Raw genomic sequence first — 18508 nt, 5'->3', positions numbered from 1 at the left:
TTGTTAGTGACCTTGGTCTCTTGAAAAAGAACCAAATCAGACGACAGGGATTTACAATAATCTAAAATTTTCGACCTCTTCACCGGATGATTTAACCCCTTAACATTAAGGGATAATACATTTAAACCCGGCATGGGAAAACATAAACATCAAAAAACGACAACATGGATGACAGAAAGAAGACCAACGGCAGAACTACAAGGAGCCAATCATCAAACAAAAGAAACATTGTGGGAAGGTCCAAATGGGGAACCCAAGAAAAAGAGAAAGGAAGAAGAGAAGAAAAGAGAAAAGAAAGGAGGGAGATAAGAAGCAGGAGGGAAGGCCTAAAAAAGACCAACATCATACTAGGGAGAACGTGGAAAGGCGAGTAAGGGACCCGTACTAGGCGAATAAATAATTAATAGCAATAGCCCCAAAGAAATATGGTAACCAGATAGCAGGAATAGGGGAACTGGTAAGAAACAAAAGCAGCATCGCACAACATCTTAAAAATGTAAATAGGCAAACTATAGCTAAGAAAAGATATAAACCCATTCAGCCAACAGTCTAATGATGAGAAACATAGTTATAGTACCAAATAGAGTAAAACAAGTTCTAAGAAACAATCAGCATGAGGTAAATCATGAGCACTAGATTACAGCATGACAAACAAAATGTATATCCTACAAAAAGTAACTGTATATTTAATAAACAATTTATAACTGTATATATTAACACTATGAAGTCGACGTGGAAAAAAGAGGAATATACGGAAATGTGAGAAAAGAAAGGTAATACAACATCCGAAAGGAAGAAAAAAGAAAGAAAGAAGATGATGCACAGCAGAAAAATCAATATAACGAATTAAGAGAAAGGGCAAGAGAGAAGAAAAGTGATACGAAGGAAAAAAATGGCAAAAGACAGAAAATAAAAAAAGGTAGAGTTAAATTATAGAGATAAAATAGAAGGCATGGTGCAAAAGAAGACTAATAAAGAAAGGATGAAAGACAACGAGCGGAATAAAAAAGAAGAGTAATAGAACCATATAAAAATAAGAAGAAGTACTTGTAAGAGGAGAAGTATAGAAAGAACGAACAAGTATAAATGTAAGGAAGAAGGTGAGAACAGAAATGAGAATGGACATATGAAGAACAGAAAAATACCATTAACAATCTTGGAAGGTAAGACCGACATATAAGCACACCAAGAGAGAGCAGAGAACCAGGCATACAGAAAAATATATCAATAGAAAAAGAAGGAGATAGTTCAAGTGCCCGAGGCACCAGGAATCTGCGAGGTCGCTTTCTGAATCTCCATCTCTATTTCCAGCTGGTTGTCCAGGAAAGTAGCTAGGTCAGCCGGCTCATCGAAAATTCTGGAACGACCTTTGTAGGTAATGCGGAACTTCGATGGACCAGAAAACGAAAAGGGAATACCCATCTCAGAAAGACGTTTCCGAAGATTTAGGAAGCCTTTCCTCCTTATAACGGTATCTCTGGCAACGTCCTGAGAAATTGAGATCCGGTGTCCGTCCCAGATGACTTGTTTAGCTTTCCGCATATGAGAGAGAATCAGTTCAGTATGTTGATGCCGCAATGGCTTAAATATGATTGCTCTTGGCTGGGCAGCCGTCTTAGATCGAAACGTTGGAACACGGTGTGCTCTTTCTATCTCAAAGTCTCTGCTGAATGAGATTTGTAAGGTGTCTGGAATCCAGTGGGATAAGAACTCTATCATAGAGGAAGATGATTTCTCTGGATCTTCCGGCAAACCAAAAATACGTAGGTTAGATCTACGATTACGGTCCTCCTGCTCAGTGAGGTCTCTGCGCAATGCCGCCATTGAGCGCTCTAAGTGGTTGAGGGATTTGGAATGTTTTTGTATACCATCTTCAGCACAACTGATTCGTGATTCAGTACCAGAAACACGAAGAGAGAGGGCTTTAAAATCATTCCTGATAGCAGACATCTCTACTTGTAATAAGTCCGTGTTAGTTTTTGTTGACTGCGCAATATCATGTACTTCATTGAGGCGCGCAAGTATTGTGTCCAACGTGGAAGTGGTGTCTGACTGAGAAGACTCAGGTGTAGGAGACACTGACTTAAGTCTTTTTAGCGACGAAGCAGTATCTTTGGAGTCTTTGTTGGTCGAGGAACGCCCCATATTTGCAGCCATGAAGAAACAGCCTCCAAAAGAGAGTATACAACCACTTGAAAAGAGGAATAGCTGCGCAGCCTGTCTCAGAAAAGATATAGCACACTGAGCTCAATGGACGCTACTTATTAATAGCGGCGGACTTATATGCAGGGCAAGCACGTAGCAAAAAAGTAAATAGCTACAATAACGCAGGGGAGCACAGTAATAAGTTCGTAGAAAAAAAGAACTACACCTACATGAGAGAATTGCACTGAAAGAAACAGCGCGTGGACAGCTGAATTCCCAGCCAAGCAGCAAGAAAATAACAGAAAAAAGTAATAAATGTTACCAACTGCAGGCATCAAAGGCGAAACCCCCTGGACAGCCACTTCCAACTGTAATATGGTATCAAAAGCGGCGCTTCTGAGGAGAAACTGCAGCAGTGTCAAGAGCGGTAAAATGGCGGCTGTCCGTGAGGAAAAACGAGCTTCTCAGGAGCGTGAAGTAGAAGTCATGCAGCCGTGGTCCAAAGCATCAGAAAAACCCATCAAGCAGCTGCCTGCATGTTCCGCTGCTGAAGTCTGCTTTTTCCGCTACTAGGGGCAGGTAATAACGGAGAAATTAGCTCAACGGGCCGAACTCGCCTCGGAGCTCAAGCGCGACACGCCATGCAGAAGCGGCGCGCAAGCCACGCCCCCCGAATAGATAAAAGATTTAATAAAGTGCACGGCTACTGCAAGAGTGACCTCTGGGGTGAGATGCCCATTTTTTGGATACTAAGAAGATGCAAAAAAACTAGTTTTGAGCACTTTTCTGAATGCATACGCATCATCCATGATGGACCACAACCTATTCCTTGACCTCTAGCACCATGAGGGAATGTCCAACCAGTGTTACACAAAAGAACCTAGGGGTGGAAGGCAGTGTACCACTTTATCCGAAAGGTATATTGGACCGCGTTTGTATAACGCCTGATGTGCCAAAAGGCCTTAAACTGGCAGCCAATGAAGAACCTTCTAAAAATGAGATACAGTCATGCTTAGGTATTTCCAAGAGAAGCCGTACAGCAAATATTGGACAATTTGAAATGTACTGATCAATGTTTCTGGGGGGCTCGGGTAAAGAATGTTGGTGTAATCCAGCCGGGAGGTGATATGTAATTGAAACATTATTTTGCGAGTGGCTAAAGGAGGGTAAGAAATGTTTTTAAAGAGCGAAGCAAAGAAACACAGGTTTCGACTACCAACAGAGACTGCGGTCGAAAAGATAGCTTGTCGTCAAACTTGATGCCCACGTTCTTAACCACTGCCGCACAACCAAGTTTAAAACTCCAATTCAAGTAACAAGATATCTTAATTTTTTTCTGAGTTGCATTTCAGATAGCTCTCCCACATTCAAACAATAACCTTGGACAAACAGATTTTAAATTATAGTAAAGTTAGCTACAGGTCTCGCACATCACTCCCGGAGCGGAACAGCGTCAGTGCAGAGCTGCACAGCACCACCTTCTGGTACGCAAACGTATTATGAAAAAAGTCTGATGCCTGAGGAACATTCACAAAAATGCAACAACAGTGCCCACACCAACCAGATTCTCAAACAGTTATTTTAAGAGTCAAACCAAAAAATTCATTTTAGTTTGTCTGGGTACTTTTATTTATACCCCTCCGATTTGCACAATTCTTTTTAGAAACTTTTTATCTAATTTATGAATGAAAAAAGAAACATATACATTCAAAGCTATTTACACTAATATACAACACATATACATACTACATAACATTACTTAATACAAAAATGAATGGTGTGGGCACTGTTGTTGCATTTTTCTGATTATAAGGTCCAGCCCACTCCAATGTTTTAGGACCTAACTCCTTAGCTTGAGGAACATTCACAACATGAGGACTCTGCATATAGAAGTCTCAATCAGAAACAAACAACACAAACGTAAAATAGGGCACAGCCATTGACTTTGCCAATGCTTGTTTAGTTTGGGATTAGGTTAGTAGGTTTACCCAATAATTGACTACAGGATACAGCGTTGCTCTGAAAGCGGCGGCCCCACCATTAGGGCAGAGGAGTGTTGTCCCCTTGCTGCCAGTGCAGCCAAAGTGAAAAATAGAATGGTAATACAATGAATTACTGTTTTATTTCTCACTGTTCCCTGCCCAAGCAGTGTTTGGGGGAGGGGCTGCTGCTGACTGGCATCAGGGGAGTGGTTCTCACTTCACAAGTTTACACTGCGCATATCTCTTTGGCCGGCTGTCTTGCAACGGCCAGCTTAACAGGCATAGTGTAAACCTCTCCAGTTATCTATCTTAGACAGCTGGGTCGAGTGCAGGCACAGACCCCCCTAGAGTGTCAAGGCAGCCCGCTCCAGCCAATCCTGGTGCAGCTCTCATGAGAGCAGTGCTGGAATTTGGAGAGGGGTTGGATGAGGCTCCAAGAGGATTCGAGGTGACGAAGAAGCGTAGTTAAGTAAGTTTTAAAATGTTATTTTTTGGCCACTCACAGGCACTGTAAGAAACTGACTTTGCTTTCAGCCATAATTCCAGAGATTTCAGTCATGGCCCGTTATAAAATCTGTTAACGTGCCATGATTGAGAGCCGTGGAATGTGAGCCCAAAGGCAGTGTGATTTATCACAGTGCCTGCCACTGGGTTTGGCACTGGTTCGACGACTCTCCACTTTTGAGCGTCACCAGCTGCCACTCTGCTCCGATGACAATACTTGACCTAGCAGGATTCATGTATACCTAATTTTAAGGCCAAGTCAAAAATTATGGGTGTCTTAGTACAGGCTGATGAGTGAGCAAGAGCAATGCCAATCCATTAAGACTAGGCAGGGGTGCTTGATCAACTCTGCTAATACCAATATTCCCCGAGTGCCCAATCTAACATAGCTCATGTTTGATCCAGTACCTGTCGATCCCCAATGTATGTCTAGTAGAAGAATGAATGGGCAGGCTGACCTTCCTGGGATCCCAATCTTTGAGGTTGTACCTTTAGTAAAGTAGCTGTCGGCACCGCCTGGATGCAGGGCCCAGTGAACAGAAAATACAATGAAGTGAACTGCAGAAATGCTTTGTCTTTTCAAAACATCTTACCCTTCAAACACCAGGACATTTAGGTGATTGAAAGCTAACGTTAATAACCAATCACATCATCTAATAATGACAGCATCATTAAGTGAAGAATAAAACCACGGGTAATTGATGTGGGGGAAATAAAAGCTGATTGACTTTGCAGCACTTTGAGCCTCTCTCGTACACAGGCAGAATGTCAATATACAGCAAAGCCGTCCTACACACGTTGTCCTAATAAACACGCAGGGTCATCTTTAGCTTCTCCAACATGCTCATATCAGGTCATCTGTTACAACTGCCGTGTTGAGGACAGCGCGCAATCAGGCCCGGACTGGCAATACCGGGCAATCCCCCGGTCGGCTGCCAGGGGTGGGGGCCGGTTTTTTGGCAGGGGGCCGGTTTTGTCGTTGGGCCGTTTTTTTGTCCAGCGTGCGTGCCGTGGTAGTCAATAAATAGAGAAGTTGAAGCGAGGGGCAGAAATAATAAAGCACTCTATCAATAAATCTGTACTTTCTTTTTCTCTAGTGCAAATGTAATCAATATCAATTGCGCAGCGCGCTGCGCAAATGTCTCCGCGTCTGCGCGGTCTCAGTTCAACCCCCGTAGGGTGGGGAGGGGCGGCATTGGTGGTGACATGACATTCGCATTGGGGTTCGCGCGCGTGACCCGTGAGTCAGAGCATTCCAGACGAACTAAGCCAGCCAGAGATTTAGGCAAGTTGCACGCATGCACCCCATAATTTAATTGTTTGTAGTAGCCCCTGCCTGCAGGTCCCACTGTCCCTGCCTGATGCTTGCTGCTGCTGCCGACTGTCTGCAGACTGCCCCGGCCCGCCGATCGCAGGTGAGTGCATTTTTCCAAATTGCATTTTCATCATGGCATTGGCACGTCTGTGGGCCGGGCCGCGGCCTGGCCGGGATTAAAACATAAAGTATATTGGCGGCCTGCAGCCGGCAGGCACTTCCGTAGTACTGCAGTCAAGTGCATTAATGTGAGGACGATGGGTTTTGCCAAGGATTTGTATTGGCCGAGACCACAGTTCTTCCTAATACAGGCCTGGGTGCTAGCCATCGTTATGAAACTGAAGCACTACTCCAGCAAAACAGTTATTTAATACTCCGCAATGATGGTTCAAATTTCTAGGTGTAAAGTGGACTCCCAGATATGACCCAGGCATGTTAGGTATTTTTGTGGAGCCCGGGTCAAGAAACTCGGAATATCTGGCTCTGTCTACTGGTATTAGCCACGTTAGTTGACTTGCTATTAATACATTGAGTAAGTAGACTTACTTTACAATCTATAAACAAATGTAGCACGGGCATGGGGCCCCGAAGAAGTATGGCCCCTTGGGGAATAATGGCACACCCTGCCCTCCCGTATAACATGCAACATGGCCCTTAGTAGCTTCCCTCCGTGTACGGACACATTTGTTTGTGTGAATTTCAAATTACCCACAATTTCAGGTGATTTATAATTTGTGCCACCAGTTAAACATTTTGAAAATACGGGCCATTGTTCGTGGTGGAGAGGGCCGCTTCCATCAGTGGCAGTTGTGTGACCTCTCCTAACCAAACAGATACAGGCATTACATGGGCATGATCAGTTCTTCATCCTTCTGCCACACTGTGAGCCAATGTGCATCACACCTATTACGGTCTAAGGCAATAACCCTGTTTACGTGCCCATTCAGAGTTTGGCCTCTTTGCTGCAACAGATACACTTAGCTGCATTTGGGAGTCTATTACAATGACAACGTATGTTGCGTACATATGTGAAGATCATGAACTCACTTTGGGAAGACAGGTGCCGATGCCATTTGAAATAATGATCCGAGCACGGGGGTGGGGGTTGTATTAGAGTGTGTAGATGTCAAATGCCCATTCTCCCGGTTCTGTAGCGAGCACAACTTTTACAACGAGTACGAACGGGTGCAAGAGGCAGGCCTTTTTTTCTGATTCCGTATCTTATATGTTCTTTTCTGAATCTTAATTGCATACCAAGAAAACATTTGTGAATAGAGATGTGAGCTAAATACGGAATCCCGCATACACATCTCTGAACACACCCAGCCCCCGGTGCAAAGCATGTGCCTGAGAATGCTGGATAAATGGTGGCGCCAGGCCCCGGCTTTTTGGTGTAGCAGCCTCCGCTATGGGCTCACTAGCTGCAAGCTAAGTAAATATGACCACAGGAGCTCACTGCTGTATTTATCAGGTACCGTAGTTGTGGGGGGAAGAGGGAAATCTTGCGGAAGCACCCTTGCAAAAAGGAATTTAGAAACACCTGGCCTCCTCACTGATTTCAAATAACACACGGCTGTGAAAGGCCTATGATGCAATCCTTCCCATATCCATGCAGACTTGTTGCTCGTAGCAGTGGGACAGCAGATAAAAGGACTGTTTGAGAGGGGTTCTCTTCTCTGTCATGATCAGACGGTAGGACCAGATTATGATTTACAAACTTGTTTAAAATTACCTAGCACAGAGAGGCTCAAACCTCCTTTGTCTTTTTGGAATAGTGTGTTCTGTGATATTGTTAGCCATTAAGTTAAAAAAATACTGAGCAAGAGGTTACAGTTTGAGAAAGTCAAAGCAATGGGCTTATGTTTCACCAAAAATCACTACTGGTTGGCTACTATAAAGGGGGATGTTCACCACATAGAAGTTGGAATACTCTGTGTTGCTATAATCATGCTGCATATTTTCTTCACCAGACTTGTGCATAATAAATAACTATAGATGCAGGCCATGTGTGTATACTGACTTGGGGGTTGACAAATGGAACCCTACCTACAGATTCCTTGTTGGGTCTTTGGCAGGTGTTATTCCATGTTTCCTTACTGACCATGGCAGGGCCTTTGATGATGTCTGTGGTATCCTCACTGCAGGCTCGATAGACCCTAACCACAGGCCCTAAGGGTCCAAGAGAGTTGTTCATGGTGTGGCCAAAACCTTGGCATGCATAAGTGAGGCTCCAGAATCAGCCGAGGGCCACTATAACCCTTTCAAATTGAGCTCTGTCACCCTCTTTTCTAAATAAAAAAAGGCAACGTCCAGCTGGCAGTTAATTGGCATAGGTTTTCCCTATTCTTTCAGACGTTTGTTAAGCTCAACAGTTAAAAAGGAAGCCCAACTTACCTACAAATACCAGACTCAGTTAACACCTGGCTGTCTTAGTAACATTGGCCAATGTGTTCCAATTTAAAGGGAATAGGTATCTCTAAAATAGAGTCTCATAAAATAACTCTAGCTTTTATGTCAGACTGATCCCATTCCAGTTTTGTACCCACTGTGCTGCAAGTTCACCGGCCACACTAGGCTCTGCAGCAAATCTCAGACTTCAAGGCAACCATGCTGCAGCTTTTACAGATGGTTTGGAACTCTCTGGTGCACCTTTGGGCCCCACAGATTCATCAGGAGCTTGAAGTTGGTTGGGTTTCTGGTGGCGGTTACTCCACCAAAGCCAACTGACCCTGTACTTCCTTTCTATTTCATGGTGTATAATGCTCTCTGATAATGCTCATTCAAGCCCAAGTGCCACCAGTGGTTTCAAAAGTAGAAACATCTGCTGAATTCGTGAGCGCCTTAAATGCAGAGTTCGGATGGCAAGGTCCGGACCGGCGCCAGAAAATGATCAGTTGGGCCTAATATGGGTCTCTTGGCGGCATGAGGAAATACAGCACCGTTTTCATGGTCATGGTATGTGAGGCTGTAGAGATGAACAGCGCTGCCAAAAAAGGCAGGGAAAAAACATAAGAAAAATAAAATATAATATACATTGAAAGGCATGGTCAGCTAGCTTAGTGGCTAACATATTAATCGGTCGCCATTAGGAGCACATGCACGTTATACCTTGGTGTGCGATAAAACAATTCCTACATGTTTTTAATATTTGCAAAATCTGGCACCAATTAGCATGCTAGTGTAACACGGAGCATGAAAGTTAAAATACTTAGGTTAAAGCCTTTTACTCCAAAACGTTCTTAATGCTGCTATGCTTTTATCTTAAAAACTAACCGTTCCTCCGTTTTATCATGACATTCTGCATATGCATTGTCAACAGGCCACTAATAAACAAGCACTGGAAAAGCCAATAGGTCTTGCCTATGTGGGAGCTATTTGCTTGGGCAATGTGTTTCAGCCATGCTGTATACCAGTGTGGCTACTGTTCAGCATGTCTAAAAGTTAGTGGTGTGGTGTAGCGTAGGGTAGATTGGAGTGGGGTATATTGGGGTAGTGGAATAGGGTGGATTGTGGTAGAGTGGAGTGGGGAAGATTGGCGTAGTGTAGTGAGGCTAGAGTGAGGTAGAAGGGAGTGGGGTAGATTGTATTGGGGAGGCATTAGGTAGTTGGGTAGATCAGCGTGGTAGATTGTAGTGGGGTAGATTGGATTGGGGTGGATTGGGATGAAGTGGGATGGATTGGGATGAAGTGGGATGGATTGGGATCAAGTGGGGTAGATTGGGAAGAGTGGGGTAGATTGGGAAGAGTGGGGTAGATTGGGAAGAGTGGGGTAGATTGGGAATTGTGGGGTTGATTAGGGTAGATGGGAGTGGAGTGGGGTAGACTGGAGTGGGGTATACTAGAGTGGAGTTGGGTCAACTGGAGTAAAGTGGAGGGGGGTAGATTGAAGTGGGGTATATTGTAGGGTAGATTGGGATGGAGTGGGGTAGATTGGGGAGGTGTGGGGTAGATTGGAGTGGGGTAGATTGGGATAGATTGTATTGCAGTGGAGTTGGATAGAGAGGCGTGTGGTGGATTGGGATGGGGTGAGATAGATGGGAATGGGGTAGATTGGAGTAGGGTAGATAAGATTGGGGTGGTGTAGATTGAAGTGGATGGAATTAGACGCAGTAGACTGGAGTAGTTTTTTTTAAAGCATGTTTTTATTTCAATTGGTACGAAATAAAGGCATAATAAGGCAATACAGATAATGCAAGGTATCCATGCCATTGCCATATCCAGTTCTGCATGCCCAATAAGGAGATGGCAGCAGTGTTTGTCAATTATATGTTATCATTGTAAACTTATCTCATTATAGATTGGAGTAGGTTAGTTTGAGGTGGAGAAGGGTAGGGTAGATTGGAGCGGGATGGCCAGGGCTTGACTAGTTGTATATTGCGCGTTGCCTGGGCCTTGCCGGCCCTGACTCCCGAAGCCAAGACAGTGACACACACAGACGAGCACAGAATGATTAAGCCACTCCGAGAGTCCGCCTACACTAGCCCAACTCCTCTTCATGTCATAAACACAAAAGGCAGGGCTAGGGCAGTCACTTACCCCACAGCGGTTAGCACAGCACCCCTTCTTGCCTGGCTGTCGCCTGGATGTTGATGGCTGGGATCAAGATCTGCTCAAACTTCAAAGACACATGATGTGTATTAAAGTAAATTGCTGCTTCCTCATAGAGTCGCCTGTCCAAGCCGAAGTGTCACCTCACCCTAGGTTGCTTGTGAATGAAAGATTGGTCTAACCTTGGTGCCTGTCAATATTCTGAGATTATGTCAGTATTCCTCTGTATCTGTCCTGTAGATTTGTATAACTTCTTGTGTGATTGGAGGTCAAGCAGGCCTTCAGGCAGACCTACCTATTTGTGTGTCTTCCTGTGTATTGGTTATTCTTTCATTCCGGTCATAGATGCATCTGTCTTCTTTCCTATATGGTAATAGCACACCTCCTGCCAGTCTCTGGTTTGTTCAAAACACACAAACATTGTCATACTGGAAAAAAGCAGGATTAGAAGAAACTGTGCCTTTCATCACTGTGCACGGTCCCAGCTGCCGTCAGTCAGACCTTGGTTCACCCCGACTGGACCCTCAGAGGTCACATCACACACATTCATTGGCAAGACAATGCCATATTCAAGACCGCTGCCCCCAACCACCCCTGAGAAAGAGCTGTGTTGTAAACAGAACATTAAAGATTTTAGGACTGCACAGGAAAGAGGTGGGTAGACAGGTCACATGGATCAAGCAAGAGACAGGCAGATGTGCAGAGGGCACAGTTGGCATCCCTGGTTTCTTCAAAGCATCTCTATTCTACTCCCACCTCCAACCACATATCTTGTGGGAGCTGCGCTGCCTATGTCTATCGTTGTTTCAGCACCATCTTTAGGTACGTTTCTTTAGAAATCATTTGTCTCTCTTTAAAGAGCTTGGAAAAGGAGAACACTTTCATATTGGGTTGTCTCTCAGCTAGCTTGTGGAATCAAACTGTTATTTCTGGTGGTATTCTGGTTCTGGCAGCAAGGTATGAAAATAACCAGTTAAGTTGAGTTTTCTCGACTACTTAAGAACACATTTTTGACAACAAGCATTGATAAAGTCAGCAGGCCTACCTTTAATGTGAAAACTCATGGAAACAGCATGTGTGCTTCAGGTACATAATGTGACTGGGTGGGTAACCTGGTGCTCTAAAATGCACAATTTTTGTCTCTCTTTTTCCAAAATTTTCTTGGGGTGGGAGAACCCCCCCAAACTGCCCTTGTAGTCACCGGGCTCACTCGCTGCGCTTGCTCGCTACACACCATGTAGAGCTGGTCTCACTTTTACTTTGTTCTCTCTGATTCACTACTGGTGTCTATTTTTGGTTGGTTTATTTTTGGTGCTCTCTGAAAGAATGTCTATGGGTACATGATCTGACTGGGTGGGTGTAACCGGGTGCTCTTTAGGGTCATCATCTACTATTTACATTGCTTTGAAAGTTCATACAATTTAATATGTAATGGAAAATGTGCTGTAAAATTGTCCATTTTGCTCTGTCTTTTTCCAAAATTTTCTTGGGGGAGAACAGCCTCAAAGCCCCTAGTAGTCGCCAGGCTCGCACGTTGCGCTCGCTCGCTATGCGCCGGATGGGGGCTGGTCTGGGAAAATTTGCCAGGGCTGCTTTCAGTTCCCAGTCCGTCACCGTTAGCAATATATCTGGCCTAGCAAGAAAAGGCAGGTGTACGTGAAAATAAAGTAGCGAAGGAGTACATTTCAGACACAACACGAAGTAATTTACCCTCCTCCGCCAGTGACGTAACTGTATCCGCCTGTCGCCAAGCCATAACCGTAGCGCTCTCCAAGGAAGACGGGCTCACTGGCGTCATAACAGCCGAGCAGCGTCCGCAGCCGGGAGATGCTGTGAAACAAGAGGGTGCCCGGTGAGAGCGAATTCTGTCATTGATTTCAATATGCAAATATTTTTAAACCAACCACACTGGCTCGGCAAAGTTCTGTACAAGCAAATCACATAATAAGCACTTAAGTTTCAGAACGAACACAAGTCTTAGGGCAGTACAATGGGCGACAAACTGTTTAAGGGTGATACGAGGTTCGTGGTCATTCCAAAATCCTGAGGACATTTCTGTTCCTAAATCCTTGTTAGGAAAACCTAAGAAGAGAACTTCTCTTGCAGCAATTTAATATAACTTCAAACGACGAACAAAACCGCTTTACCAAACAAGAAAATTGTTTATAACAAGTAAACAAACATTTTACAATGAGCAAGTTGCACATATCTTATTATCATTTTGTTATTACAAAGAGACAACAACAATCATATCACTAGAAACAGTAACATGATAACACCAGAAGAAATAAAGGAGCGCTTGTACTCGTGGCTAAATCCATTAAAGCAGAATGCCTAGTGGCTTGACTTGGCAAGAGCTAGAAATATCGCCTCCTAACGATCAAGTTACTTACCTTCGGTAACAATACATCTGTAAGAAACATTAGTTAGTGATAGATTCCTTACCTTAGAATTACCCCCAGGCGTCAGACTGGATCTGCAAAGTTTTCGTCGGCAGATCGTAGTCGCCGAGATGACGTCATTGGAGCTACTTAGACGCACCCACGCTCGCCGATGTCAGTTCTGTACATGACTTTCCGCGCCAGGAACGCAGAGCCATGCAAGACATTGAAACTAAGGCCCTGAAAGAGATGACCTTAACCCTAGAAATCAGTCAGCAGAACGGGGAGGATGGGTGGGGCAGTAAGGAATCTAGCTCCATCTAATGTTTCTTACAGATATATCATTACCAAAGGTAAGTAACTTGTTCTTCTGAAAGAAACACATTAGTGATAGATTCCTTACCTTAGAATAGATACCCCAGCAATACCAACCCAGATGGTGGGCCTTGATACACAAGAAGACCCAGCGGGAGATAGTACTCTTGTGTACAGCCCAGCCTTTCTTGGCGCCTACGTAGCCAACAAAGAGCTGGTAATCCACCCGGAACTGTTTTGTGCGATTCAGGTAGAATGAGAGCGCACGTTTTGGGTCCAGACAGTGTAGCCTCTCTTCCTCTCTGGAAGGGTGAGGAGGCGGAAAGAAAGTGGGCAAGGTTATAGTTGCCCAATGTGGAAGGCAGTGACAACCTTTGGCAAGAAGGAAGGACGAGTGCGAAGCACAACCTTATCCGGATGGACCAACAGAAAGAGAGGCTTACAGGAAAGAGCCTGGAGCTCACTCACACGCCTAGCAGAGGTGATGGCAACCAGGAAAGCAGTCTTCAAAGTCAATAAACGAAGAGGACAGTTGTGAAGTGGCTCAAAAGGAGTGCACATCAAATAAGTAAGAACTAGATTCAAGTCCCACTGAGGCATAACAAATGGAATAGAAGGGAAAAGGTGTGTAATGCCTTTGAGAAATCTATTTACAACAGGGGACTTGAAAAGAGAGGGCTGATCGGAGAGCCTGAGAAAGGCTGAAATCGCAGAAAGGTAGCCCTTAATAATGCCCAGAGCAGAGCCCTGCTGGGCCAGTGAAAGAAGGAACAAAAGGACTTATGAAAGAGGGGTAGAAAGGGGATCCGGGCAGAAAGGGGATCCACAGCCTTTGCTGTGCACCATGCCACAAATTTGTTCCACCAGCAGGCGTATACCGATTTAATGGAGGGACGCCTGGCTGCCAGAATGATATCAAAGACTTCAGGAGGCAAGTCAAAAGGAATCAACTGTCGCCGCTCAATCTTCACGCATGTAGGTGGAGGCTGGACAGGTTAGGGTGGAGGACCGTGCCCTGCTGCTGCGACAAAAGATCCTCCAGAAGAGGCAGTCGGATCAGGGATCCATGCTCATACTGAGTAGCTCGGGATACCAAACTCTTCGAGCCCCGTCCTTGGCCACAAGAATCACTTGGGCCCAGTTGCGCCTGATATTCTTCAGCACTCTGGGTAGAAGTGGTATAGGCGGAAAGGCATACAATAGACCGCAGCACCACTCGTGACGAAAAGCTTCACAGAGCAAGTGTCGCCTTGGAAATTCCAATGCGCAGAAGAGATGACATTAAGCGTTCTCTTAGGTGGCGAATAGATCTAACCAAGGCTCTCCCCACTGTTGAAAGAGACCTTGTGCCACCTCCGAGTGCAGACGCCATTCGTGATACATTATTCACCTGCGGCTGAGTTCAACCGCCCTGGCGTTCAAGGAACCTGCCAAGTGTTGAACTGTCAAGGAAATGCCTTGACGTTCCAGCCATGTCCAGAGACGCAGAGCCTCCTGACATAGGGTCCACGACCCCACGCCGCCTTGCTTGTTGAAATACCACATGGCGGTGGTGTTGTCTGTGTACACCCGCACTACTCCCCCTTGACAGAGGGAAGGAATGCCTTCAGTGCAAGTAGGATCGCCCGAGCTTCAGAAAGTTGATATGGAGCCTGGACTCCACCGGAGACCAGAGGCCTCTGATCTCCGCCTCTCCCATATGGCCGCCCCATCCCAGGAGGGACGCATCTCTCACCACTGTGTGCTCCAGTTGGGGAAGGGAGAGGGATCTGCCGCTAACACAATGTTGATTCGTGAGCCACCACTGCAACTGCTGTGCAGTGCCCTTCGAGATCTGGTCGTGCTCGGACAGGTCCCCTTGATGCTGTGCCCACTGGAACTTCAGATCCCACTGCAAAGCCCGCATATGCCCTCTGGCATGATTGGTCAGCAGGATGCAGGAGGCCATGAGGCCCAGCAGCCTCAAGGTCATCCTGACCGAAACCCAGGACAAGGGTAGAAAGATAGGAATCATAGCCAGAATGTCCCAGACTAGCTGTTCGGGAGGATAAACCCAAAACTGTGCCATGTCGAGAACCGCTCCGATAAAGAGGAGCTTCTGAGAGGGAACTAGGTGCGACTGTGGCAAGTTGATGGAGAACCCCTGCAAATGCAGGAGGCTGGCCGTAGTCTGGAGGTGGGAGATGACTGCCTGGGGCGAGCCCGCCTTCAACAGCCAGTCCTCGAGACAGGGGAAGACCAAAACCCCTGATCTGCACAGATGAGCTGCGACCACCACCATCACTTTTGTGAACACCCGAGGGGCGCTGGTAAGGCCGAAAGGGAGCACGGTGAATACTTGTCCTGCAAATCTAAGGACACATCCAGTCTCCTGGGTTCAGAGCAGATAGGATCTGATGTCGCAATCAATTACAACGACCTAATGTATGTAGGGTAGGGTATACGCCAGTCAACAGCCCACCTTAAAAAGCCAGTCCCCTTATCTAGACAGAGGAGAAACCCACACCAACATGTGGTAGGAAAAAATGTGCACATGCACGATATCACCTCACAGGCGCACCACCAATGGGACCCCTGGTAGGTACTCACCAGGACGGCCCTGTTGTCATCATTGGTGCTATCGAGCTTAAAGAAAAGTGTCCAAGTGAAAACAACTGTGTTAACAGTGGTAAGTGCAGTGGAAACAATACAAGTAACACATATAGTAGTGTCACACAACATATAACATAAAACATAAAACACCGCATACAGCACGAACAGATAACTTTATTCTTGTTCCTTTATGCTGATTGCGTACATTAAAAAAGTGAATACTGGTCAGACAATTTCTTCAGGGCATATACTTTTTACGCCACTGCATAGGACACCAGGGCTTCAAACACTGTCACAAAACAAAATAAAATAAATTCGAGTTTTACTTCCCTGCCAAACGTGCATATTCTAATAATACCACTGCGCAGACCAAGTAATTATTGCCATATTTACCCTCTATCTGCAGTTTTCTCTCCTACCGGCCGAGAGGTCGTAAAAACAGGTTTCGGTTAACTTCTTTTGTCAGTCACGTAACACTTCCTTCTGTTATTCATAACTGAAAGACACCATCACAATTCTGAGGACTTCTCACTTACCCTGCTTCTTAGTCTATATATCTACTCCATTTAGGCCTGTTTCTTTACCCCTCTTATTTAACTTTACCGATATTCGGAGTGTTGCCGGCTTTCTCTCGTCCCTCAAACAAACTCCCCATCGGTTACTCTATATTTACGTCCTTGCGCGATTGAATAGTCCTCACCGATAGGCTGGGCTAATCTCGCGCTATTTTGCTGCCATCTTGGATCGGGGTCGACCACATTGAACAGTATTTAGACTATGGGATACTGTGACATTCTCACGAGATCACACCACAAAGTGTTCATGGGATTCTTCGAATATTTTTTCTTATGTATTCTTTCATGTGCATTATTATCCTTTTCTGTGTCGAGACTACCTATTTATAGTCTATAGTCTACCAACACCCAAAGTAATGTTACTGAAAGTACAACCACACCGATTAATCTTATAGTCTGCATGAATTTCACGGTATACACAATACCGCGTGCCAATTCAGAGCTCGATCTTGTCAAGTAGAAATATCTGCGCTCAGTTCGGAACCCACAGTTGCGCTATACATGATATTCTATATACACTTTTTGTTTATTTATTTATGTTGTTGATCTAGACTTATGATCACTCGCCAGCACAACTCTCTATTTTCAGACGTCTTCGAAGTCAATCTACACTATCCAGTGTGCAGGGTGCATTAGTGTATGCTTCTACTCATTATATATTCGGGACCACCGGGGAAACATAGTTTATAAAGTCCCAATCATTCTTGTCAAGTCACATCTAGGGGGTATTACAGTTTTTTCATTAGGTTACCTCAATACCTAATATGTTAGAGGGGGTAAGCTATCCTCAAGCATTATCGCGAGTTAACCCTCACCAACGGAAAAGAACATCAGAAAGCAGATTCAGTGTAGCTTGTTCCATTCCAGAAGCTCGTTCAATCATCTTTGTTCACTTCTCTCTTTATAAATCCATCTAGCTTCTTTTGTTGTTAATAGTCTCTCCACCGTTTGTGCATCTCTAGTCACTTTTTCCAGTACCACCCATGTGAAGGTATGATTGTTCCTGTGACAGTGTTGAACCAGCTTTGTTGTGAGCTTTCCCGCCCTGATGGTACTCAGATGCTCTTGTATTCTCAGTTTTATTTTGCGTGTTGTTAAACCGATGTATTCCAAACCACATTGACATTGGAGTCTGTATACCACATTTGTGGTGTTGCAAATTCTTTCACAAACCTGCAATACTTCATGTCATTACTAGAGGTGCCTTTTGGGATAGATGCCAAAGTCTGGAAATTCTTCCATGAAGCTGAAGTATCTCAGGGATTACAAGGTGTCCCTCTCGAGTTAGATTCAAGTGGCTCAAATGACCTTTACAAAGCTGAGAGGGGTCAACATAAACGTTTGATTGATTTGATTTGGCAACTTATAATGCGCAAACAAATGTCCGAAGGCATCAAGGTGCAAAAAGTGGTTAGTCTACTGGGGTGCGAGCATCATACCTGTACTAAAAAGGCATTACAAGGCAAAAGCCAGGTCTTCAGGGACTTACGGAAAGGAAAATGGGCTTCCACGCAGGAGATGTATTGAGGGAGAGTATTCCAAAGCTTAGATGTTGCCACAGCAAAAGCCCTCCCTCCCCATCTTGCCCTCCGAAACATAGGAATAGTCAACAGATTTTTAGAAGCAGAACGTAACTGTCTAGTAGGAACATACCGTTGAAACAGTTGCTTAACTCCCTCATGACCTAAATTGTGAAGTGCATTATGAACAAAGCATAAGGAGGCCTTGAATGCAATTCGTTTGGTGGCTGGTGCAGTTTCCAAATAGCAACAAAGACTGAATGATATTTAGGAAGATACAAAACAAGTCTTGCTGCAGCATTCTTCTGGACAAGCTGCAGCTTGTCAATGGTTGTCTTATTAATTTCCAGTTAGAGCACGTTGCAATGATCCACCCTGGACATAATCAGTGCCACAGCTGCTTCTTTACGCACAGGGAGAAAGAGAAGTGGAAATACCTTCCTATTGACCTGAAGATGAAAGGACACAAAGATTTTGCAGAGTCAGCAGGGCTGGGACATTGTCCTAGCATTTCTAGCCACCAAGAATGGGTCCAAATAGTTTGCAAGCACACTTTACTATTTTAATGATTTGTGCTGGCTTTCCATAGGATAAATACATTTCCTAAACTGGATTATGATAATTTGTCAAT

At 44.9% G+C, this 18508-nt stretch overlaps 1 protein-coding gene across 2 annotated transcripts in view; it reads right to left on the bottom strand.

Annotated features, from left to right (window-relative positions):
• B3GLCT (beta 3-glucosyltransferase) overlaps window positions 1–18508 on the bottom strand; it is a 1060368-nt gene that overhangs the window by 53937 nt on the left and 987923 nt on the right. The window contains exon 13 of one of the 2 annotated variants that reach the window (XM_078657144.1): window positions 12205–12324. The exons of the other annotated variant lie outside the window; for it this stretch is intronic. Coding sequence (XP_078513270.1) covers window positions 12205–12324 — 120 coding nt within the window. The remainder of the gene's footprint in view (window positions 1–12204; window positions 12325–18508) is intronic. 2 annotated transcript variants of the gene reach the window in all.

The sequence above is a fragment of the Lissotriton helveticus genome, chromosome 8 (assembly GCF_964261635.1).
Source record: "Lissotriton helveticus chromosome 8, aLisHel1.1, whole genome shotgun sequence".
Taxonomy (NCBI): Eukaryota; Metazoa; Chordata; class Amphibia; order Caudata; family Salamandridae; genus Lissotriton; species Lissotriton helveticus.
This window is presented reverse-complemented; position numbering and strand designations above follow the sequence as displayed.